This window comes from Lagopus muta, chromosome 11 (genome assembly GCF_023343835.1).
Source record: "Lagopus muta isolate bLagMut1 chromosome 11, bLagMut1 primary, whole genome shotgun sequence".
Lineage (NCBI taxonomy): Eukaryota > Metazoa > Chordata > Aves > Galliformes > Phasianidae > Lagopus > Lagopus muta.
In genome coordinates this window covers 17974158-17999757 of record NC_064443.1, presented here as the reverse complement: position 1 = coordinate 17999757, position 25600 = coordinate 17974158, and the positions used below count along the sequence as shown (strand labels likewise).

General features: G+C 44.4%; 1 protein-coding gene across 5 annotated transcripts in view; it reads right to left on the bottom strand.

Moving 5' to 3' along the window:
- LOC125698623 (contactin-4) overlaps positions 1 to 25600 on the bottom strand; it is a 304595-nt gene that overhangs the window by 20887 nt on the left and 258108 nt on the right. For all 5 annotated transcript variants that reach the window (XM_048957196.1, XM_048957198.1, XM_048957194.1 and 2 more), the window contains 2 exons: positions 24514 to 24664; positions 6865 to 6992 (listed from right to left, as the gene is read on the bottom strand). In XM_048957196.1, coding sequence (XP_048813153.1) covers positions 6865 to 6992; positions 24514 to 24664 — 279 coding nt within the window. The remainder of the gene's footprint in view (positions 1 to 6864; positions 6993 to 24513; positions 24665 to 25600) is intronic.

Here is a 25600-nt window from a genome sequence, read left to right as displayed (position 1 = left end):
GAGTCATTACCACTGTTACTCTTTATTCCCCCGGAGTGATTCCTTCATCTCTCACTTGCAATGGGGACAGACAGTCATTTTCTCAATGCATGTAATATCGGCATCATTATCTTCCCCATCCCTCCCTGCACACACTGAACTGCTTGGGTGTGAAGAGAAGTGGCTCCAGGGGCACCCCCCCATCTTGCACAACAGGACTGTGTGCTGTGATGATCTCAAGTTTTCTCCGCTGTATCCTTTTCTCTTAGAGTACTCAAGACTTGTGGGATTTCCATGAAGCTCATCCCACTGCATGCTTTGGAAAAGGATAAATCCTCGCCATCACCCCCTTGGGATGATGATCAAACTCACTGTGTCAGTAGACTGACAACAGAAAGTTTTCCTGAAAGAACAAGAGGATGCATGGGATTTTTGTCCCGTTGCAGTAAAATCATCATTTTTGGTTCTCTAGGAACAAAACAGTTGCATGAAGCTAGAAGCTACAGGATCTTTTGTAGCCAGAAATTCCCAGCGAGTCCACTAACAAACACAGAGTTACAGGAACTGAGAACACAGACCCTTACATCCAACCCCTGTTGGATCTCTATCACTGAGTAGCCAGTGTGTGTGAAGCTCTCGCCTTGCTCTGCCTGGTGCTCCTGCCTCGTTAACCGGAGCGCACGGTCCTGGCTCAACCCACAGACCTCAGCTCTTCCTCCCGCTGCTAGTAGCTCCTGGAAATCTAAATTAATTCCCTGCAGCTACTGGCTAAGAAATGGGTGGAAAAAAGCTCAGTCAAATGTATTTGGCTTTTCTCATGAATTTGTAAGTGCCCCCAGGTGGACGGCCGCTTCCAGTTAATAAGCTCTGGGTAGTCTTCTTAAGTTATGCAACAAACTATTGGAAAAAATAATGTGTTGCTTACATTCTTCATCCAATCACATCACATGTCTACTGCACTGCATTTTGATTAAAATACGTATCAGAAGTCTTTGATCTACGGTTCCATTTTATGCTGGATTTTCATTTGTATTCAAAAACTGAGAAATACTTTAACCTTTCTGAAATGGATCGCGTTAAAATAAATTAAAGAAAGTTGATGAAAAGCATTAATTAACCTGCTTTTGTCTCATTAAGAGTCTGCGTTTAACCTATAGGTCATCTCCCTTTTCAGCTGATGTATGGATTTGATCTTCAGTGATGAGCTAAACACCCAATCTTCTATTGATGACTGAGTCAACTCCTGAACTTCTTTGCTTTTCTTTTCTGCGTGGGAGAGGACAGAAAATTTCCTAAGAAGAAAGTGCTGAGCTTTGTAAGGCATTATTCTAAGCCATCCATCCCAGCTCCTGCTGTGCCTTAAGGTTGGCTGGAGGTTGCAGCACACAGAGCCAAGAGGGAAGGTGGTGGGGTGGGAAGCAGGGAGAGCAATGTGCTGCATTTACCCAGAGCACACGTTCCACTCTGATTTCACAAGCAGAATTTGACAGTCAAAATACCTGGAGTAGCTTCATAAAAGTTGGTATGTTTGTATCTCTGCTTTTAAAAATATAACTCTAATAACACCAGAGATAACTCCAAAACTGGCAGGAGAGATAGGCCAGAGATCTATGCTTTTTAATATCAAGCTCTTCACTACGATGACTTTTATCACATTAATGGCTAAATCACACTGACTGTAAAACAGCCAAAATGAGGCAATTAGTAAGGCTTGTGACAGCCACAGAAAGTGAAACGCACAAGGTTTTCCATGAAAGCCAGATGGATATCTTCAATATATTTCTTATTGTCTGCTTGTGGTAATATGTTCAATTAAACCGAGTCAGTGCTACAGAAGAGCATTTGAATTGCCTGAAAAAATTAATTGTCTGCTGCAAATTTAATGAAGCTTAACAGTTATATTGTGTTTACAAGTTTTATTTGTTATGATCAGTAAGTGCTTACAAGAAAAAAAAACCCAACATTCAGCTGGCCCTCAGTGCAAACCACTGGTAACTGATGGTTCATTTCATTCACACGTATCTTTGCCATTTACTGTTTTTGGCCTTAGAAGATGACCTACTTTTTTTTTTCCTCTCTCCCAGACAAGAAACAGAGCTCGTGGCACTGTTCATTCATGAATGGCTGAGTTGGGTCTCATCTGAAACACAAGATGAGCTCTCCTGCTGCAGAAGGCAATTTTGTTTGGGTATCATTCAGTGACGTTTGCTGCGGTTTGCAATTGTAAATGAACTTGTAAGTTGCTTGAAACAAGAAAGTACCTGATTGTAACCCATATCTGAAGTGCTTTAAAACCTGCAAGGATCCTGAAGTAAGACAGCATCTACTGGCCACCAAACCCACCAGTTTCTACCTGGAGCTCTGCTACCCAATGCTCATTAATGACCTCCAGCAAACCATGCCTAAAGCCTCAGGGTGCCATGGTTGGGAAGAATGGATTCACAGCTCTTTCATTTACAAGCACGCCTTTCACGCAGTGCCCTGGGTCATAATTTTTACTTAAACCTAATAAAAGACCCTTAATTATGCCCTAGAAATAATTTGTTTCAGTGGAAATAGTCCAATTAGAGCGGAATATGTTACTTTGCAATTTTACAGCCAAAGATTACAGCTTTCATTGTCAACTGTTAAAATCAAGCACTTTCTACTGGATGTGAGCTAGAAGTCAAGAAAGGCTTTCAAATTGAGGAATAAGCTTTATTTCATAAACATGACAATGTACCAACATGCCCTTTTGAATGAATTTTTGCTTTCATATGTCTGCAGTTCTCTCTAATCCTTTTTATTTATTTTCCTTACAAAACTCTGATACAGAGATTAAGGAGAAAAACAGGTTTGTTTTTTTACTTTTTTACTTTTTCTCCCTGACATTTCTCAGAACAAGTGTTAAGTCAGATAAAGAATATTCATATCTGGACCACATATAGAAACTGCGTGCAGCCATCACAAAAAAAAATACAATAATAATAAAAAATTAAGACAACTTTTGACTATTTCAGAGTTCTCTGTTTCGTGCAGAATATCTTGGCTTTGGTACCAGCCAAACACCCACCCTGTGTGCTAAAAAGGTTCATTCCAAAAGCCCATAATATATGGACAGCCCTAAAGGGCTGCTCTGAGATTATTATTTTTAAGCCTGCTTCTCTTTTATAAATTAAATATTTTGCCTTCAACACAAGGTGTCATTTAATGAGTTTCTTTCTAAACTCAAACAAGCCCTGGCTGCGCTCTGGGAGGGCCCTGGGCACTGAAGTAGAGAAGGGAGCATTGATGGCACGTGTTAGCGCATATCAGCTGTCTCTGTTATGAAGCAATTAAGCCACAAACAACTCAAAGGAACCCTGCACTATGCACCACCAACAATGTTCAGAACACAACTTATGAAATACGCCGCCGCAGACAGATGGTCAGCCATTAGAAAGCAAAGTCTCTGCACTGCAGTGCACCTTTGGAGATAGAGGACTAAACTCTTGCCAGTTCCCTATGGACAGCACAACATTCGTTCTCTCTCTCAAGATGAAAAAAATAAAATAGTTCTTCCTTATCTATTAAAACAATCCAAAGCACTACCAAATGCACTTTAGCCCCTTGGCTGCAAGGCAAACTATTTTCCAAACCACAGAGATCAATACCCATCAAGTTATGTCGAAACCCAGCAATCACAGATGGCAAGAGGAGCCAGAAGACCTCAGCGTCCCAACAACACTGTACAGAGCTCAAAGGCTGTGCCCACAATGATGAGCACAGGGCTGCCTCTCAACTACGAGCCCAGCCTCTTCTACACCAGGTTTGAAGATAATAACACTGAAGATTCTGAAAAGCCTTTTGATAACGGACTGAAGTTTACAGTATTTAATAAATCTTTTCAATTTTAAGTGCAATGCACCAATTTGATGTCCGTACAAAGGAATACGCTCGGAATGGAAAATATGAAGCTTTATAGAAAATGATGCCAATCCCCGTGCTGGACAAAGTCAAGACAATCAGACTATTCAAGTGTGAGGAAAAAATAACCTACTGACATTATCTTTGTATTATTTTTCTGCTAAAATGATATGGACACCAGCTAACAAAAATTCTCCTGCTTTTACTGCTTTGAGTCCTCCCATAACAGTCAAAGCGAGACAAGCTAATGGCAGGAGGAAAATGTTAAAAGTACATCATAATGAAACAGGCAAATAATACTGTTGGAACTTGCCCTTGTCAGAGATGTAAGTGTACAACCAGAACTGTGCTTCGCTACCAGAGCAGAAATTACAGACCCTGCCAAGCACTCACACAGCGGTTCGCCCTGCCTCCACAGGAGCTGGGACATCTCTGCAGGAGCAGCCCCTGGCCCCAGCCCCTCCTTGTGCTGCACCAGCTCAGAGCTCGTACTGCAGAGTCTTGAAATGAGCTTCCTATTTCAAAGCCAATTTATACAACGGCGTTAAACAGAAATCAACTCCTGCTGCACAGTTTATACGCTTTGTCATGCAATCTCTGGTGCTGAGGAAGGCTATAGTCCTGCTTCGCGTTGGAAGAACTGAACATTTAGCCTCAAGTACAGTAAAAATGGAAAAAGAAGGATGGAAAATTCATATTTATGAGTGCTACATATAAAGACATGCCGTGTTTTACATAGCTCTGAAGGCCATCTGTGGGATTCTCCATCGTCCCTACAAATTCAATCCTGCTTTTTAATTTAAAGGTCAAACCTGACATGTAAATTTGCAAGATTTGAGGTCTCAGAGGCCAGAAGAGTTCTCACCAAGAGCAAACCAATGGAAGAAACCCAAAACACAAGCTCACAGGTTTGGGAAGCCACTGAGGCTCAGCAGCTCTGACAACAGCATGTTAATACACAGCCCTATGGGCACCCATCAGAATTTCATATTTTGTAAGCTGTCTAGTCATGCAGAATATGAATATTTATTCATCCCTCTCTGGTTGTTTGCCAGACGTTTATTTTAAGCTCCTTGGTTCTGGGGTAACAGACATTCTCCTCCTCCTCCCATCCTTGCCCACACTGTCTGTGACACTGTTGGCATTTCTTGCTGAGAGAGGAAAAAAAAATAAGAAAGAAAAAAGAAGAGAGAGAGACCCTGCAATGTTAATGGGAGAACAGAGGAAAGCTGGAAAAAATGCCTTTCGACCTTCACTGCGTTTTACCCAATGACATGAGTTAGGAGAGAATATAAGCATATCTTAAGGTCAAAAAACTCATCAGCTGATAAATTAGTCTTTTTTACACCACAAAACAGAGTTAAAGTAAGATATTCGGTCATATTTCTGTCAAACCCTGCCCATGTTTTACTTAGGGCAGGGAAACTCAAGCATTTCAATATAAAATAAGAGTATTTTACACAGTTCATTTGGAGTTCAGAATAGTTTCTGCTCTTTTATACTTTTTATGGGATAGACTGTGAAATTGCATTTCTCTGTCTGCTGCTAATATCCACATCCTGGGCTTAAAAGAGTGTATTCTCTGCTTCATGCACACATGTCACTTCCATTAATGCTAATGGAACCAAGTGAAAACGGAGCACTGAGGGAGAAAAAAACACTTGCTAATCCTCTGTAACCCCACCATGAAGCACGGCAATGTGTGAACCATGCGAACACAAAGATCCCAAGTTACCAAGAACTCAAGTGCCAGCTCCTCCGTACTGCTAATGAGGAAGGACAAGGTGTGGATGACAGAAGCCTGACTCAGAGCAGTGGGCCAACACCGTCCTGTTCTCAGTGACTGGATTGCAGGGTGCCAAATGCCATCGGCCAGCTACCGAAGAGCTGTAGAGCCAAGCTTGGGTGCGTGGGCATCTGGTGGCATCACAGTGGGACCCTCCTGCCTCTCTGTGCTCACCCCTCTGCTCCCAGCTTTCCTTTGGGAGAAGCAATTGACGACCGACCCTTTGGTAACAGACACAGGATTCTGTATGTCTGTTGTCTCTGAGCATTGTTCTCATGGCTGTTTGCTACAGGTTCCTCCTCAGGACAACACAAAACAAGAAAAGGCAGAATCAGCTCATATGGAAATGAGATCTGATTTCTACTCTGCTCTATTTTTATTTATTTATTTTTTTTTTGCAGGGACAGATGTGGACATGGATAAGTGCCATGCAAGCTCTTCCAAACCTCCCCGACTGCAAACGTAACCACACAGCTAACAGAGAGCTAACCTTCTGCCCTGGGACGACAGGTGCTGCTGTACTGCTGGCACCTGCAGCTCACAATCACAACAGGGCTTCACCAGCTTTATCAGCACTTGCCTGACATTACTTGCTCTGGCTGTAAAAAACACGGATTAAAACTTGCGCTGAAACATTTTAAAGTATTCCCTATCCACCACAGAAATAATTGATGGGGAGACCCTCTAACCAAACGCTATCCATCAGTGCCAAAACACGGGAGAATGAAAACTGACAGCATCAGAGCTGCATGATTGATTTATTGCTTTGCAATCAGTCTTCCCTGATGTGTTATCCAAGAGAGGTTTTCCCCCAGATAAGGAGGAGAGTTATTATAAGTGTGATAATCCATATACTCACTGCCTATAGTAATTCCTCAGACGCAGGACTACTCATAAGCAGAGGACAAATGAATTTAAAACATTTGTCAGCATCACGCTGTTTAACGGATCATTACTTAAAACGTCTTTGTGAAACCTTACAAGTCCTGCCTTTAAAAAGAATAACAGATGGAAAAATTCTGAGTACACACCAACAAACACCTGGAACTCCTGAGCTGCAGAACTGCATCCCCATGTGACACACAAGGCTGTGTGCAGACAGAGAGCCCGGCTGCTGAAGAACCTGCGATTCCCACAGGCCCACGTGTGTCAACAGCAAAGGAGCAGGCTGTGCCCAGCACTGGGTAGCGCTCACCAGAGAACATCACTGTTACCTTTCACAACCAAGCTGCCGGTGCTGCTCGCTGTCCCAAAGTGGTTGGTGGCCACGCAGGTGTAGCTCCCAGTGTCCGACTTGGTGACGTTGACAATTCGGAGGCTGCCATCATCCAAAACGGTGATTCTGGAGAGACAAATGGGCACAGAACACACCTTATGTTACATGCATACGTTACATTCACATACTGCTCTTCCCATTAATTATTAACGGCTCGAACGGCAGACAGAGTCCACTGTCCGCTGCAGAGTGAGTTAAGCTGGCAGAAACCTCTGGGCACGCAATTCATAAATACTGAATGCATCATTTACATGAGTTTTCGGTGTCTTTACTTGAGGGCAACTCTAATTCACACACACAGCTTGTGTAGGTTTTATGTGAGACTGTGCTTTGGTGCTCGGCGCTCTCCAGGACAACCCTGCAACACGCACTGTGTGCGCTGCAGCCAGAGATGCACGAACCTGAGGGCTTTTCAATGAGGGTCCCAGTCTCCCCTCCACAAATCTGTACTCCTTCCCACCAAAACGCTGTTACGGGCAACGCTACCCATCTCCTGGATGGCGGGAAGCAGGTGGAAATGGAGGATAACTCCTGATCCCTCCTCTCCCCTGCTTAGCACCACACCAGGGATGCTTCCGGGGGTTCCTCTGTTCTCACAATTAGAGCTGTCTTTCATCCCGTTTTCTTGTGCTCTGCTTTAAGTCAGTGAAAGCAGAAAGCCTGATCTCCCGTAAATCCCATTCAACGTGAATGCCTTGAGCCCCGAGGAAGCGAGAACAGCGCTGCGTGGTCCCACAGGGCTCAGGATGGCTCCATTATCAGAAGTGCCTTTGGCCAACATTACATTAAATCTGTGATTTGAAATGTGCAAAGAAAATTCTTTACCCAGGAGCTCTTGGGGAGCACAGCTGATGCCACACCAGTGCAGCAGGATCTGCCGCTGTGGAAGCAGCACAGGGGACAGCTACAGAACACCATGCTGCTCAACCACTGTAATACCCACCATTAGCCACCACTGTGCACGTCATTAATCGCTGTAACATCAACCGAGCTCAGTGCTGGTGACAGCGGCGGTACGCTGGGGGCTGTCACCATATCACTGCAAATGCACCCCAGTGGACGAAAACAACACGTTTCTCTCTCTGTTTCCAAGGATTCCTCAGCTCCAGGACCATGAGTGCCTGGCTGCTGCAACCACAAGGCAAATGGGCACCGACACACACAGCATGCACCGCTGCTTTCTGCTCCTGCCCTGGACGAGCAGTGTGTCACACCTACAGGCAGCCCATGTCCCGCACTCTGCAGACAGCCACATCCTTCCATCACCTCTTGCATCCCCAGTTGGAAAACCTCTTTTTCCCATTTAGCACATAATTTCTGCCTGCTGTCTCTATGAGCAGGACTTTGCACCAACTTCATCTCTTTATTACTCAAAGCACTTCAGTGTTCCCACTATTACATTTTGGTCATTTTCTTTTTAATTAGTACTTTCTTACCTCGGTGTACGGCAATCACAGAAAATACAATTATTTGAAGACGCCCAAAAATTATCTGCGGAACTGCAGGGAAACCTTCCCTCCAGACTAATATTGTCTCTCTTAGCAGAACACGTGGCTGTCTGCTCAGTGTCATGTCTTGGAGCACAATCTGTTTTCTGCCCTTCAGCCACTTTCAGACCTGCACTGAAAATCTCATATTAATTCCCACCTTCTCCTGCTCAATTATTTCCTAATTTAACTAATTTGAAAGAAAATGAAGAAGCCTTCCTGCATCCTTAATGCCAATCAAGCTCTGAGCAACTGGATTGAGGAATTAGGATGAAAGGAATCTAGCAGACAATGGCTGCAGGCATCACAGAAATGCTCGAGAGGTTCTGGCCAGCTGAGGAGCTGTGCAGAAGCTGGGCAGCACACAGCAACAGACCCCACAAGTTGTAACCCTCATGTGCTGCCATGGGGTGACACTGGGCAACTTTGGTATTGAGAAATAGCAGAAAGGAACAACAGGTGACTTCAGCTGTCTGCCACACCACTTGAAAGTGTGCATTTGGTGCTCTGTGTTCCTTTTTGGCCTGGTCCAAATCCAGATGCAACCCTCAGAGAGCTGTCAGCCCAAAGGGGTGGATGCCAGCCCAAAGGACACCCACCCTCACCAGCACAGGAACAAAAGGGGCTCCTGCAAGCAGCAGCAAGCACAACGAGTGAGGACTCTGGAGACACAGCTTCATGTAGGGCAGTGATAAGAGTCACAGAATCACCAAGGTTGGAAAAGACCTCAAAGGTCCTCCAGTCCAACCATCCATACATCACCAACGGCTCCCACTAAACCATGGTCCTCAGTACAACATCAGAACATTTCTTGAACACCTCCATGCATGGGACTCCAGCACCTCACTGGGCAGCCCATGCCAGCACCTGAGCAGTCGGTGCCTCCTGTCACACCACACTCTCTTGATGAGCACAAACAGATGCGCTTTAAAAGAATATGATGGCTTGTCTCTTTACAACAATGGCACAGATTGAGGGAGAGGAGGACAGTGCAGGACGCTCCTAAGCCTCCATCCTGGCCTCTCCCTGACCTGCTTTAGCAACAGCACAACAGCTGGCAGAAACCAGGGGCAGGGGTTATATTTCACACGTCAATAATAGTGATATTAATAGAAGGTTCTCAACTGGCTTATAGGTCTCCAAATTGTTGCAGTCAGTAGCATTCACTATTGTAATTTATTTTTGCAGGAGTCCAGTGACATGTATTTGCTTCTGTAGCAGTTGCTCCAGCTCAATAATTGGAAGAGAGTAGTATATAGCTACTTGTCTCTTATCTTCACCACTGTGCTGGCACAAATCAATGCACGTATTACATTAAATGTGCACTGGAGCACAGAACTTACCATGCTGGCCTCTAGTGCAGGAACCTGGGCAGCAGTAGCACCAGCAGCTCCCAAGGAATTACTTACTGCTGTTATCAATTTCAGGTCTTCAGAAACAACAGTGTCTTTCTGAAGGCTGAAGGTGCCCTTGGCGGGCATTAAAATTCAAATCGATATAAAGGACAGAAACAAGCTCAGCAAGATGCTCCAGCCCAAGAAGGACCACACTGTGCTGGCCTTGCCCTGCCAGCCTGTGCACTTGCTCCCTCAGCATTCTGCCATCTCAAAAAATCTGTACTGTAGACTGTATTTCCCTACAGTTGAGATTTTGTTTGTATTTATTTTTATCCACATGGCTGAAAACTGTTTACAGGATCATCTCCTCTATGGGTAATTTTAACTGTACCTGTGGATAAAACTAGCTTTAATTTCAAATTTTAATACCTTCTCTACCTCTATCTTTCTGCTGTTATTGGTTTCCCATTAAGTGCCTATTTACATTCCCAGTGTTAAACAGTAGTTTAGTGGACTGGATGGTTTTAGGGAAGACCTCTGGATGAGGTCAGTAAATCCCCCATAAACTCTGGCACATCATGGGGAGACTGTGCAGTTTCCTTCCATCTCTATGCAGAAAGCCACAGCTGGTTAGGTTTATCCTCTGATAACACAACACTGCAAAGCTGAGACTTGCACTGAGTTCTCCAAAGCCATTCCCCAGTGGATCTCCACGCACAATGAATTCTGGTCTGACAACCAATCGACTCCATGCATGCTCCTGCCAATGACCAGCATCAAGAATGACAAATAATTGTGCAAGTTAACTGTTGGCTTTTTCTTTTTTTAAACAAATCAGATCATTAAAATCCTACTGTGAGTCGCTGGCTAGGAGGCCTTATGCTTATGAGGCTCTTTTTGCTGAAGGTGCTTTCCTGCATGGAGTGTTTTGTCCCTTCATTTTAATCCAACGTGCTGGAAGTCAGCGAATAAATCATTTTAACACTTTGGAATTTGTTACAGTTTGTTGAGAAAGTAGGAATGATTGTCTCTGATTTTGCTACTTCACAATTCCTTTGCAGACTTATCTTCATTAAGAGGGAGGAAAGGCTCATTTCAGGCCACTGAAAGTTCTCAAACTGCTAATTGGCTTGAAAGCAAACATCCCCTGATCAACCACTTGTAGCAGTTTGGTTGAACAAGTCCTTCTAGGACACAAAGTTCAAATTAAATGAAGCACTACACTGCATGCTTTCTTTCTTCTTATCTGAAATATACCCTCAAAAAGTTTTCTAGTAAGATGGCTAGGAAGACTTAAAATAAAGCACATTTCCCATAGACACACATTACTGCAGAATAAAGTGTTGGCTGCTGAGTACACACCTCTCTGAACCACTCCAAACCAAAAGGAGCTATTGACTTGCTATTGAGTGCTCTGGGTTCCCTGCCACAGCAGCAGTAAGAGGAACTAATAATGCAGATCTGTTCTTGTACAGATTGGTGCCACTGATAACTGGCACTCAGTCACTGCTACTAGCATGGAATAAACAAAGAGAAAAATATCAACTTGGAAAAATAATGGCATAATATATTTTAGCACTCTCATATAACAAGGAGTCACCTATTTTGAACATATCATGGCATTTGTAAGAAAGAATCTGTTGACTTGCATTGTCAACTGGAGATTTCAGATCCGTGGAGAGCAGAGTCTGATCTGAAATCAGGAGATGAAAGGACTGCTTGTTTTCTAAAACGAAGGTTTGTGCTCTTCCCCAGGAAGAACTGATCTTTTCTTTGGCTTTTTTAATAGTCTTCTGGGGACAAAGGACCTTTAAAAATGCTGAAAACATTCCTCCCTAGCCTTTCTTGCCTTGTTTTCACCATCACAGCAGCAAGTGGAAAAACTTGCAAGCTGAGCACTTTACGTTACCCTAAAAAAGGCTTTTGCAGAATGGGCAGGCACACAGTTTTCATATCGACCTCTTGCCCATGCCCTGTGCTAGCTCTGCAGGAATGGAAGTGTCTCACACTGTTTGTTAGGTTGGGTGGTGTGAGCCTGAAAACTACAAGACAGAGATAGGTGCATCTTTCTGGATGAAAAATACCTAACCATTGTGCAGAGAGGTGCTGTGCTCAGGCATCTACCCAAGGTCATGAGGAAAGGACAGCTCTGGCATCATGGCCAATCTGCACAGAGCTCCTCCTGGATCAACACGCTGCTACCGACTTGCCCAGTATTTCCAGCTGGAGAGGCCAGGCAGACCTGGAGCAATACAAAGAGAAACATCAGCACACAATCACTGGATCTACTCTCCTCTATTTGCCTGCAGTGACATCTCTGCCATATTGGTTCAGTGACCCATCAGCCACCTCCAGCCTGAATCGAGCACAGCAGATCCAATTCATGGAGCTCACTTCTCACTGCTGGGCAGAATTCCCAGGAGTAGAAAGATATTTCTCAGCGAGTAACGTGCATTTAGTGATAACACGTCCCAGTGAGATCAGTAAGAGTTTTATCACTGACTTAGTAAAAACAAGATCAAGCCTTTGTTTGGAATACGAATAATGTGTTAAAACTGCAGAACTCCCTAAGCACGTAATGAAACAGCTCATCAGTAATTACCTCCAGCCTAGCTCCAAGGAAATCCGACCTTTGGCTGTCTGACTGCATCCCTTGCCTCTACACAAACTGCTGCTCAGGTCAGCCCTGTGCTGCAATAGAGCACTTGCTTAAAAACCTCAGCCCTACTTCCCTTACTGTATCACCTTCTCTGTGCACATCCAGGAAGCAAAGGGACCAGCACTGCAGAGCCAGGGATGAATAACCCCCATCCATGCCTGGCCAGCACCAGGTGTGAGCCTCAGCAGGGTAAGCTGTGTGCTCGGGGCCAACCTCCTCACAGTGAATTATTTACTCACTCATAGAGTCCCTGCAACACCGACGGAAGATCTGCACCAGACAGATGATGCCGCAGGTATCCCTCAATATATTCTTGTCAGCATGCCCTCTATTTTTCTCTTCAGCAGGTGGAAATGTGGAATATGAATGGACGACAGAGGCAGTGCATACAGCAGGCTGCGTGACAGCGGTGGTTCTCCTCCCAGGGGACAGGGCAGCAGAACTGCTGGACTGCAGCAGACAGATAAATTCTTTCTTGGGAGCAAAGTACTCCTAAGTGACTTTTTTTTATTTTTTAATCTCACATGGTTTTATTTGCTCTGCTGAAATGAAGCAAGGTATGTTGCTTCTTATCTGATCACTTCAGCATTTTAATTTATGAAATACAAGCAGAACTACACTTGCTTTCACTGTTGATTAAACACAGACATCCAAAATATTTCATGCTTCACCAAGTGAATATTTTTAATTTTTTTCCCCCCAGGAAACAATGCTTAGGATGTCCTATCCTTTTTCTATTACAGGGAGAAAAGATGTCTTAGAGCAAGCATTTAAATGAATGTCAGCTGGAAGAAATACACACAGAGTGCAATTTGAGATAAAACTACCATTGATTCCTTCATGTACAGCCTTTGTGGCAGTAGTTGACGTGACTATTGAAAAGGGACTGTGGTGCCAGAGTTCTTCTAAGAGATAATCCGTCTTCTGAGAGAAGATTTAGGTTAAAGGCACCTGTGAGAAACAGTGCATTTCAGCCTACATGATGAATGGCTCATTGTCCTTCCTCTGATCTGGGGCTGGAAGCAAAGGAGGAGGGAAAAGGCATGAGACAGCCTGGCCTTGATTCTCAGCAACGCGTTTGCTCAGCCATTACCTGCTGTTCATAGGCAGGAACATGGAAAGCAATTTTTAGCCTAACAGCAACTTTGCTTTATGCCAAAACTCTACTGCAAATGTAAATGATTCCAGGCAATTGCATTATTTATCTAATTATTTCTGTTTCTATCGCATGCCTTTGTGGCAGTTTACCTTCTTAATAATACTTCCCATGCAATGAAGCAGTGACTAGGATTATTAAAATGATCTCTAACGGCACAATTACCCATTAGGCTCTTTGAGAAAACATGGAAAGATTTAGAAATGCTTCCAGGCCTGGATGTACATCCTGGCTGCCAGGGAGGATTTACTGCTCCCAGCCCTCCCTGAGCCAAGGCATCACTCACCACCACCTGCCCATCACCATGAAGGATGGGCTGCCTCGCTCCCCTGCTAATAGCAACTCCACGGCCATGGGTGAGTGTGACTACAACCTTTGTGCCGTGTAAATAAATAACAGTAAGGCTAGATCTGTCTGCTGTATAACATTAATCCCCATTAAAGTAGGCACAGAGGTCAACGGGGACACCACAGATCTCCATTCAAACCTGTGAAGGCCTCTGGCATGCACAGGGAGAGAGGACAGGAGGAGAGCCCTGACCCTGATCCCATATCTTCAGGCCACCCAATATGTCCCTCCACGTGTCCACAGCACCATCTCCCAAGGCTGGGCTTCACCTAAGAAAGCACATGAGAGCAGCTCTAACTCCAGACACTTCCGCACGAGTGGGAATCAGCGTGAAATGGACAGAATGTTTGTGGGAATGGCATCACAGGGGCTTTTATTTGACCATCCATCTAAACCCATAAATGGTACTGACTGCCATACGATGCAGGCAGCCTTGTAATGCTATGCAACTTCTTGTCCTGGACCTGTTAAGTTTTGATTTACATTACCACCAACATCTGCTATGGTACTTATTCGTCTATAACTACTTGTCTTTTCATGGTTCACAGAAAAGTCTGAACTAATTTGGAGCCTCAGTCAAAGCCCATTTAATTTAGTACATGTCTTTCTCTTGGTGAAAGCAGGCACTAGATAAGGCCTTCCTTATCCGTGACAACTGGCAGCTCTCTTAACAGCAAACTCACTATAATTAATTTTCAGGTAAGAACTGTATTTGCTCAGAATAAACCAAGGTAAAAACCTGTTCCATTTAGTTCAATAGAAAAGGTCCCAGCAGCTTTCCTGGAAATGCATTTTACGTGGAACTACAGAGGCTGAGGATGTAGTGTTTGATCTGAGGCAATGCGTGGCCCAAGATGGGATGGCAAAGGCCTTTGTCCTCAATGTTCTTGATCCCTAAGACAGGACGCACCACAAATACACTGAACTTGGTGTAAACCAGTCACCAAGCCATCCTAACACTCAGCCATCCTAAGTTCTTCCTGCAACTTTCTTTCTTGACTGTTTATCTGCAGTGACGGAGCAGTCCAGATAAATAATACAGCACTCAGAACACATTAATGACTACCAACGCAAAAGCTGTGCTTTGTCATCATCCTCTTTTTGCCTGGAAATTTTTAGGACAAGTCTGGAACTGACGAAATCCTATTCTGAAGGAGTGAATAGGAAAAAAAGGAGCATTTACAGCTATTAGACTTCATGTAAATTGTTTAGAGAAGCCTAGGGTCATAATTCAGATATAAAAGTATCCCTGGGTTATCTAAGAACAGTTCTCTACAAAATGTCTTTCTTAAGGGATGATGATAACAGGAAGAAACAAATGAAAACCAAACACAAACACGGCTAGGGACCCTGAAGCAAAACAGCAGGCTGTCATGAATTTTAAAGAATAGAAACCTTTTGTCTTTCTGCTCTTTTTTCATTGTACACAAAATTAAAATAAATACAGTAAGAGCAAACGTGTCATAAAAATAAATATTTGAGGAAGCAGATCCAAGCAAAGCAAAGCAAAGCTCATTTTTACAGCTTTCATTCCTCAGACATGAGGCAATAATTTGAGCTGTATGGGAAGACGGCAAGTCTGGAGGGTCCAATGGTGCAGAGCGCCAATTTCCCATTGATTTGGTGAGAAATGAAGACCAATCCCCACGGGAGTCCCTTTTTAGTGCAGCCCTTTAGCCTCACAGTTCATTTTTGCAGACTAAGCTGGCCATTTGTCACAAAACACGAGAGCAGCACCAGCAAGAAGGGGTTCTGAGCGCGAACACTTGGCATGGAACAGGCTCTCCTCTTCCTGAAGCAGCTGGTTGCTGGCTCGGGTAGAGGGGCAAAGCACTCTTGCAAACCACCCTGTGGAAGGCTAAAACATCTGCACACAACTGTCTGTCCAGACACAGCTCCTCACCAAGAAATGTCGCGCCCAGCATCAAGGGAAACCTTGCATAAGGAAGCAGCAGGTGCTTCAGAACTGCTACTCAATTCAGCCTACCTATCACTCAGTGAAATATTTGCTATGCTCATCCTTCCACGGCAGCGATTAGAGCCCAGAGGCACAGAGATTGAACGGCTTCTCCCAGCCAACAGGGAGAGATAGCAGCAGGCTGAAAGCGCTGCCTCCATCATCCTCACCAACAGCTCCCTCCCAATGAGGACAAACCATCACCCTCTACTTACAGCAAAGGCTCCAGAGTTCTGGCAAACAGAACCATTAACTCAACTGAAGCTGAGAAAAATAATTCTCTTATGAGAAAAAGAAAAAAATCTGCACAAGATTTTCCGTGCATCAGCTGCTGACACAAACCATTTCTGGAAGCATTCGTGAGATTAGAGCAGAAGCAGTAAATGCGCTCTCAGCTTATTTGCTCCAGCTGATACCATCTGAATGGATGCCCAAAGGCACAGTCTTTCAAAGATAACACGTCTTTTCCTCTCGTCTCAACAAAAAATGCCCACAGTACAAAGATAAATTACCCACTCCGCTTGTAATTGGCATTAACGTAGACTTGCAAGATCCAAAGATGCATTTATGTCACTTAAAAATGATGTTTAAATAATCATCAAAAACATCACCAAGTCTGATAGGATGCCTAAAAAGTTCATTAGAAATCTCTCACTTCCCCCAAAAGACATATAATTATTTCCTTGGATTTTAAGCACGTATTTCTTAAAATGTAGCCTTAACTGTAAAATTATTATCTTCTTACCACTAATTGTGAAAATGTCCAAGAGAAGAAATATTTTATAATATTTCTCACTTCAAAACGCTCTGTGCTCCGCAGGACTTGGGAAGAGCTGGTGGGTGCTTCTGTCACTTCTCTTGCAACCCCCTGCAAGCAAGGCTCTGCTTCTAAAATAAGCAAACCCAAGGCAAAAGCTGCTGACTTCTCCAGACACACACAGCAGGTCCCACCAATACCATGAGGTTGGCTGCACTGTGGTCACTGTGTGGTGACACTGCTGTCCTACACAGCATCCCCAGTGAAAGCGGTTTGCTGGGGGAACAGCAACAGCTTCTGGTGCTGCAGAGCAAATAAATACGCTCTGTTTTAGGGATCAGCCTAATTAGGGTTATGTCTTGAGACATAAGAAATAACATGGCATTAAGTTGTGCTCTAGAAACAACACTTCTCAGGTAACTCTTTTCTTGAAACATTTGCACAAGAGCAGAGGGGAAAAGGCAATGCAACAAAAAGGACCGGCATGGCCAACTTCTGATCAGCACTGAAGTTAAACCATTGGAAGGCTGGCAGAGCGAGTCTGAGGGCTTCCTTAGGCCCTCTGACCACCAAATCAAGTGGTTTCCTGGCTCATCTTAATTCTCTTCTTGAAGAAAATTGGTTAATGCAAGTACGCGCCAGTTGTCTCAGGCACTGCAATGAAGTAAAGCCATCTTCTGCCATTGTCTCTGAAAAGTAAGATGAATGCCGCTCCGTCGACTCAAACTTCAAAAACCTATTTGCAGAATGTCATTTTTCATTGCGCCTAGGCAGGATGTAATGAAAAACTGACACGTTATTGATGGTTTGGTTACCTGTCTGCCTTAAAGAAATTGCACAGGTGCTGTATTTAGAAGGAAAAAAAAAAGAAAAAAAAAAGACAGTCAACACAATTAATGCAAAACAAGGAAAGGAAGCATCCTTTGAGGTTTTATTTTCTGCTGAAGTGTCACCAGACTGCACGCCCAAAAACCACGGCTGGCAATTCGTCTCTCGAGTAATCAGGATAAAAATAACACCATGGTTTGTACCCTGGCACCAGACGGGAAAAGATGCGCCCTCTGTCCTACTGCCTTTTTCTTCCTGGCTGTTTAAAGCAATTAGCTACTAATTAGGAAGTCTGAAGCAACAAATAAAAAATGGGAATTAATACAATTTGCCAAACTCAAGATGCTGACAGTAAGAGAAACGCCTTTCTTCCTTTCCTTGTCTGATTCCATAACTTTTCTTTCTCAAAACAGAATAGAACCAAGATAAATATGCAGAACTTGTATAACTTGTGTTATACAAGTAACAGCTGATCTGATGGCTCTGAAAGTGAACAGCCTTTGTGAGGGCATCGTGATGGCGTTAACTGTTCAGAACATGCTGGGTAAGGTGCTTCAAAGGTCCATCAGTCTCCATACTGAAGCGCAGAAGGCACCAAAACACCTTGCTTTTCAGAAGCCACTGGGGCACTAGGACTTCCCTAGGATACAGTGAAGAGCAGCAACAAGGCACCTGCAACAATTTGGCCCTGAAATGCAGGAGCCACCTCTGCAAATGAATCTCAAGCACTGCCTGTAAGCATGGCTCTCTCCTGACCACAGTTTGATGTGGACGAAGCTCACCGGGCACGCTGTACAGTGCTAAACGCTGCCACAACTGACCTCTGTAAGTAAACACCATGACATGCAAAAAAACCTGATGCAGCATGGCTCTGCATGTGCTCCAGTGTGCTCATACATCATGAAGCTTGTCAAGGCTGTGAGATAATGGGACCAACTGGGAGAATTTCCATGGTGAGCTCGCCTGGAGTATCTAGGTCAGATCCTGCTCTAACAAAGCGCACTGCAAGGGCCGCTCTATACAGAGACTTGTTTAATTAAGATAACAGATGTTGCTATTATATGAGTACTAGTCAGTGGCTGTTTAATTGGACACTTTCATATTCCTTGCTACCAGCGCAGAGCATCATTTGTCTTTTATGAATTTCTTCCTTACAATTAAACTCTATAAACAACGTGCTGTATATTCACAGAAAAGAAACAGCTCTAATGATGTAAGGGCTGTACACAAACAAGAATGAGAGAAAAGTAATTTGTTTTGGGGCTTAAAACTGCAATTATTTTTCTTTCCTGGGCTGAAAACAAGTGTGGTAGGAGGGTAAATATGACTGCCAATAGCTTCAGCAGAACATTAGAAAGGAAAACCATTGTGAGTACATACTTTGAACATACATTATTTCAAAGGAAAACACATTATATTTTGACATGTTCTTACCAAACGCTCGAGCAGCTGACAACAGAACAGGGAGGCACTCACTGGCGAGGTGTGGCCGAATGGCAGACTGATAAATGCCTGGATTTCTCCTTGAATGTCAGAATTCGAAGCCAGGTTATGGATTCAGCCTCACTGCTGCACCACAGGAGGGCTGGGCAGCAGTGCTACAGCAAACCACCAGGCTGGAGAAATGCAGCGTTTCTCCCCCAAAAAGCTATCCTGGACTTCCTGCATACAGCCTACGCTGCTGGGAGCTGGGAAGCAATGCAGAATTAATGCAGCAGGAAGAAATGGTAAACCAAGAGACCCAGACATCTCACTACCTCCTAAAGAACTGTGCAACCTATGTCTTCATACTCTGGGAAATGACAGTTCGTGTGTCTGATAGACTGGAATCTAAATTGAAACCCTTTGTTAAAAATACAGAAGTGTAAATCTTACCAAAATGCCCACATGTAAACTCAAGCAATTTCTGTATGGGCAAAAAAAGCACCAGGTGAAATAAGAAAGAGCTGCAAGGAAGTCATGCAAATCTTGCACTACACCAAATCCCCAGTGCTACTCCAACAAAAAGCCATTCCGTGCCAATAATAAAATACATCCCTTGACCAATCCCACTGGAAATTTTCATAAGGTCCCCTAACAAAATGACCTTCACTGGGAACTTATTACAAGTTCAACCTGTGCTGATGAGAGGCAAAAAGCCCATATCCTTCATGGCAAATCACAGCACCAGTGTCCACTTTAACACTCTATTCCAGATCCCAGTGCTTCTGCAGCTCATCCCTTGGATGGCGTGCACCAACATGGCAGCACCTGCAAGTCTGGAGAGCAACGCTCTTTGGCAGCTATGGCAAACTGTATGAAAGAGATTTACCTGTTTCAAAATTAAGCTTGAATACCAACTCAATTAACTGCTTAATTTAATGCCAGCTTGCAGCACCCTGAGCAGTTCCAGGACTTTTCTCTACTCACACCCAGCCCCGTCCTCCCCTATACCCAGGAAATAGGAATGAAGTGGGGACAGCAGCAACTTCTGCTTGTCAATGGTGTGAGGATGAACTGCTTGTGCTTGCACTAGCACAGCTCTCTGTGGGAGCAGTGCTGTAATTACGAGCAAATTGAGAGCTTTCTATGATAAGATCACCTGAAAATAAAGGTTTTAAAACAAGTCTTGGTAATAAATGTATGTAACATTGTGGCATTAGATGTAATTCAGTTATTATGAGAGGATTAAGAAAATCCTGCAGGAACAATCTGGGCGCTGTGACTTCCCCTCCCACTCCTGCCAATGAATGGCAGACAGAACGTCTTGCAAGGATGTAATTGTCACAAACAAGAAATCCCATGCATGGGGAGATGCCTGACCTGATGCCTGGCATTCGGGAGTCCAAAGGAAAGACCCCTCATTGAGTGCTGGCTTTCCCTCCCACCACTGTTATGCAGGGCTCATCAGTTAATGAAAGGTTTTCCAGACTTGTAACTCTGGATACGTGTTTTATCTTGGTTAGTCTCAGGTAAAATTACCCTCCACCTCTGTGACTGCACTGACATCTATGAGTGACTCTTTAGCTGCTGATCAAAGTACAGACATGGTTTGAATCCACTCTGTCTTCCACACGATGCAGTCAGTGCAAAAGACCACACATTTCTGAATGTAACATTTGTCTGACTCCCATACGCTGCGTATGCAATTCTGTAGATGACCGTATTTTATACACAAAACCTCACTTGACATTGACTATTGGTATTTCACAAAACCAGGGGAAATGAGGATGCAAGACTGTAAGAAGATCAAAATGCCTCTGAGAATTAATTAAGTAAAAAACACTGCCTGGCTTTGGCAGCCTCCCCCCCCACTTACCCCCTTCCAGGGTTTTTTTTCCTGGTTTGAATGTCAGCAACACTCTCCGTCTCCATCTCAGAAGCCCAAGTCCAGCATCAGTCACACTGATGTCACTAGAGCATGAATCAAAGAGAACCCATGCAACAGGATCCCAGCTCATCAAACCTGGCATTTTTCCATCCCATCTCCTCTCCCACACTGGTGTGGAGGGTGGAAGTGAGGTTGGCAAGCGGTGGCCTCACCTGCTCCTACCCCATCAGCACTCACTGATTTGGGGCCAATTTGTAAAGAGTGGCAGTAAGCACGACCGAGGACCTTCCCCACAGAGTGTAAAGACTGTTGTGTAGGTGAAGAGAACAAGACAGAGCGCCAGGGACAGAAAACAAACTCTTCTATGTAGAAATAGCTTTTGTTTTCAAAGCAGAATTTGCAACATAACTGTATCTGTGCTGTTGCAGTTTCTATATAGAATTTACCTTCTAGAGTCAAGCTACCGACGTTATTTTGCTCATTCAGGCCTCCAAGGCAGGATTTCCATTATTATGGAGATGAACTGCCTTTAATGACTGCAATAATATAATTGTACCTCAGGGCAGAATTTCTAATAACATGATTGCACAGATCTCAAATGCTGGTAAAAGATGTCTTCAGGGCAGGTTGTTCATTAGGGGCGCAGCTCACACCAGCGCAGCCTCCAGAGAAGAACATGAAACCTCAAGCAATAAAGCTCTTTTTTTCCATGGCAGCCTCTGCCCTCTGGGCAAGCATTGAACAGTGCACTTAGTTTTGCCTCCTGGACAGCAGTAGCCTCCAGAGCAGGATTCCTGGCAGCCAAACCCCATGCACAGTATTTCTGATCCCAGAAAATTGTCCCTAACATCACATTCTATCTGAAAAGCCACAGGAGCTCCAGGAGAAACACTCCAGCGATCACCACAGTTGAAGTCATGCTGTTCATCAGCATTCAGAGCCAGGAGCGACACCTTAAATGATGCTTTTGTCTCCACCTGGAATTGGCAGGACCATCCATATTGATTAACCATCCCATCATCAGGTTCAGCCTGTAGAAGGATCCAGATGGTCAGGTGCCTCTCTGAAGCTTGATGGACTCCTTAACGTCAGTTAAGCTGGAGATTTCATTTAAGTTGTTTCTCCCACACCTGTCTCAAAGTTCAGTTTTATGCCCTGGGTGAAGAGATTTCAGCAACAGCTTCTCTTGGCATCTTTCTTACTGTATCTCAACAGATTTTTTTCAACAGCCAAGAAAGTTCTTGTTTGAAGCCCACGTGTAAATGTGGGTGTAGGGACATCCCCAGATTGGACTCCAGTCAGTCTGCTGTCCCAGGAAGGCAGGATGGAAATAATGCTTCAGTGATCAGAAAGCAGGAGTGGGGCGTATGATGCTGGCCACACGGCCTGCCTGAGCTCTGTGCAGTCAGACAGCACTGATGAACAACACCACAACTGTATCAGCCAATATCAATCCTTAATTGCACTTTTCACACGGTCTCCAGTCACAGATTGCAGGGATGTCGTGTGGGAGGGAGGCGGTGATGAGGATTCAACATCCTCATCCCCACGAGAAACACAAACAACAGCGTAGAAGAACTAAATAGGTCCATCGCCAAGTAAATGGAGCGCTGTTTTGCCATACAGGCCCCTGCTGGAAGATCTGGCTGGTGGAAAACCCCAGAGCTGCAGCAGCAGCAAATTTCACACCTGCTTGGGTACATTTCACATCTGATTTCCCATCCAGGGCTCAGTGCCCAAGCAGGAGGCTCTGGCCAGGTGAGGTGCATGGCAGGCGCGGGGTGAGGAGCACAGCAGTTCTGCAGTCTGCATTTCAGTTCAGCTCTCAGCTACTTTTTTCCCCAACTGCTGCCTCACCAGGAGCAGTGAGACCTATTTTTTTCCCCACATGAGAAAATCTAGCGATATTTCAATTCAGATCTTAGTAAGCTTTTAAGAACACACCTGCCTTTTGCCATATGTACTATGCCTTGGGTGAAGTCGAGTCAGGAAGATGCAGCAGATGCAGCCCAGTGAATTGCTCCTTAAAACACATGGGCATGTGTTCACTTCAGGGTGTGCTTTGGTGTGGATTCCCTCATGCCCACCACACTGTGATTTTAGGTGACAGTGTTTCAGGGAGGTGTCAGCGCCTCCTTTTCCCACTTGCCTGTTTTCACAGAGCCCTGAAGAAACCTCCTGTTTTTACGAGGTGTATCTTTTTCTCTAAGCTCTGGTGAAAACTGGTCCAAACACCAACAGGCTGTTCGAATAACCAGCTCAGAAGTTATTTGTGATGACACACACAGGCAAACTGAGCCTGGCTGTATGGTACAAGTCATGAGCCCCTTCCCTTGGGAAGCCAGGATCCAGGGGCTTCTGCAACAGACTTTTAGGAAAGCTTGCAGATGAAAAAGCTGTGCTAGAGCAAAATCACTTCGTTGTTAGCACTGCACTGCAGTGACAAAGCAAGAAGCACAGTTGCTCTCATTTCTTTCCTTTCCTAATCCCTGGCTCAGATAAATCCAGGCCTCCTCTCCCGGTCTCTAAATTAAAAAGAGATGAAACCACAGCATACCAAGGAGAGCAGCTTCAGAGAGAACAGCAAACTTTAGCTGCGGACTCTGCCGGTGAGGACAGAAAGGGTAAAGCGCTCTGAAACCTCAGCACTTGTTACTTCTACCCTTTCCACATACTGCAGCAGAAGAACAAGCTACTTTGGTTTAAAAAATCAATATGGCTTGATATACTGTAACATCAACCTTGCATAGCTTTGTTCCCTGAATGCTCAAGGAAGTTCTCCACATCCAACTCCTTTTATTCCAAGAGGTGAAATCAAGCTGTTCCTAGACAACTGCCACCTAAAGACCAGATACCAGACAGTAAATAAGTCACAAATACATCCACTATTTTACTTATCCAACTGCAAACGAATATTTACATACACATCACCACAGTATTTGCTTAATGCCCATTACAAGCAGGTTGGCCGGAACAAGACTAGACTTTCCAATTCCAGTTCTAAGAGGTTTAAGCTTTTAAAAATAACAATTTCCTCTAGTTCCTGTCTCCTGGGTCCATACTCATAGGACACAAATGCACTCTTCCCACAAGTGCACTGCAGTAAAAGAGGTGCATCACACCTTGAGGTGTCCACAACAGCTCTACAGGCCCCTCTCTCGGAGGCTGCGGGAGCAGGACAAGTAACACAGCCAGCAATGGATCACTGCACTCACAGGAGCAATGACTGCAGATTTAGAAGGTAGGCTCTCACTTCCTTCTAATTCTCTCCCTTGAATTAAGAAAAATTATACATATATTATTTGGCTAGCCTGAAAAAGCCGTCTCCAAATAAGTGTTATCACTGCCAAATTAATTACCGACCCCAAACAACTCCTGTTTGCAGGACACGTTGAATAATTTACCAGGATTGTGTAATTTGCAATGAAGGGCTTCAGCACTACTCTCCTGGGGAAGTTATCTGAAAAACAGTGGCTATTAAGAGCAATCCAGAGACAAAAGATTTGCTTTTTAGAATTTATCTTTAACAGCTTCTAGGCGGGGACGCTTCAACAGTACACAGACAGGAGGATGAACACAATGGGAATAGAAATTTCACCCCCAGCTCCTTGAGATTGAACACTGGCTGTTTTCACATTTATTTGCAAGTCAATTTTGGGAAGCTATTAATGACAAATTTAGTTTTCACTGCTGAAAGCCCCTGGGTTGGAGCAAGCCAATGAAAGAAATGGTTTCTGTAAGACATTACCTCTCATTTTCTCTTAGGATGTCTTTTCCTTTCTTCCAAGAATAAGTAGGTCTGGGGGAAGCTTTCGGCTTGCACTCAATGATTACCTCACCGCCCACTTTCACAAGAGTTAACTTTTTCAGGAGCGTTTTGGAAAAGTCTGGCCCGACAGCTGGAAGAGAAAAAATGAATACGGATCAGAATTTCCTCTAGGAAAGAAAGGCAGGCTCTTGGGAACGTGACCATATCCCAAGGATTCTTCTCACTTGTAATTGCTCAGTGTTCTGCCTTAAAATCTGACATGTTTATATTTACAATCACTGCATGAAGAGGATCTCCAATTTTGATGCTATAAAGGGAAGAGACCTTGGCACAGCCAGGTCCTGAACCAAGCGAAACAAGGCCAAGACTTGAGATGTCATCTAGGCATGGACAAATCTCCCATCATTTGCCCAAGTACCGTCAGAGCGCATTCCTCTGCTTTGTGCAAAAGAATTCAGAATGGCAAACAGTGGAGCAGTGCAGACAGGCTGCAGCATGGCCACAAGGCAGGCCTGGCGGGGAGGATGCTGTCTGGCCCCAAAGAACTGCTCATGATTGATTTGATGGGACCCAATGACAGGCAGAGCTCGGAGGCAGCTCCCTCTCCACTGACTCCCCAAGGAAGACCGGAAGGTTTTGTTTATATCAAATAGGAAAGTTATTCTTCTTCAGTGCAGAAAGCTTAAAGCAAATCAGGGGAGGCAGCAAAATGGTTTGATGAGCAGCTCTCGCCACGCTCACTGCATCTGTGTGGCACAAAGCTCTGCTCCCCTCAGATTCTCCCCATCTCCTTGCACTGTGCCTCCTGCCATGCCCTCACATCGCTGAGGTGGCAGCAGTTTGTTCAACTTCCTTTCCACACTCTGTGAGGTGTAAGTTTAGATCACCACGCGCTGCATCTGCTTGGTGCTCCAGAGAAGGATCTCAGGGTCACCTGGTGCAGCTGGGAGAAAAAAAGCTGCCGCGGGAGACAGAAAGCAAATTCTTTTTTCCTACGGCATCTCTTCTGCCTGTTCTTTTCAATATCATTTCTGCCGCAAAAGGGCTGAGAATAAAAAAATAATTC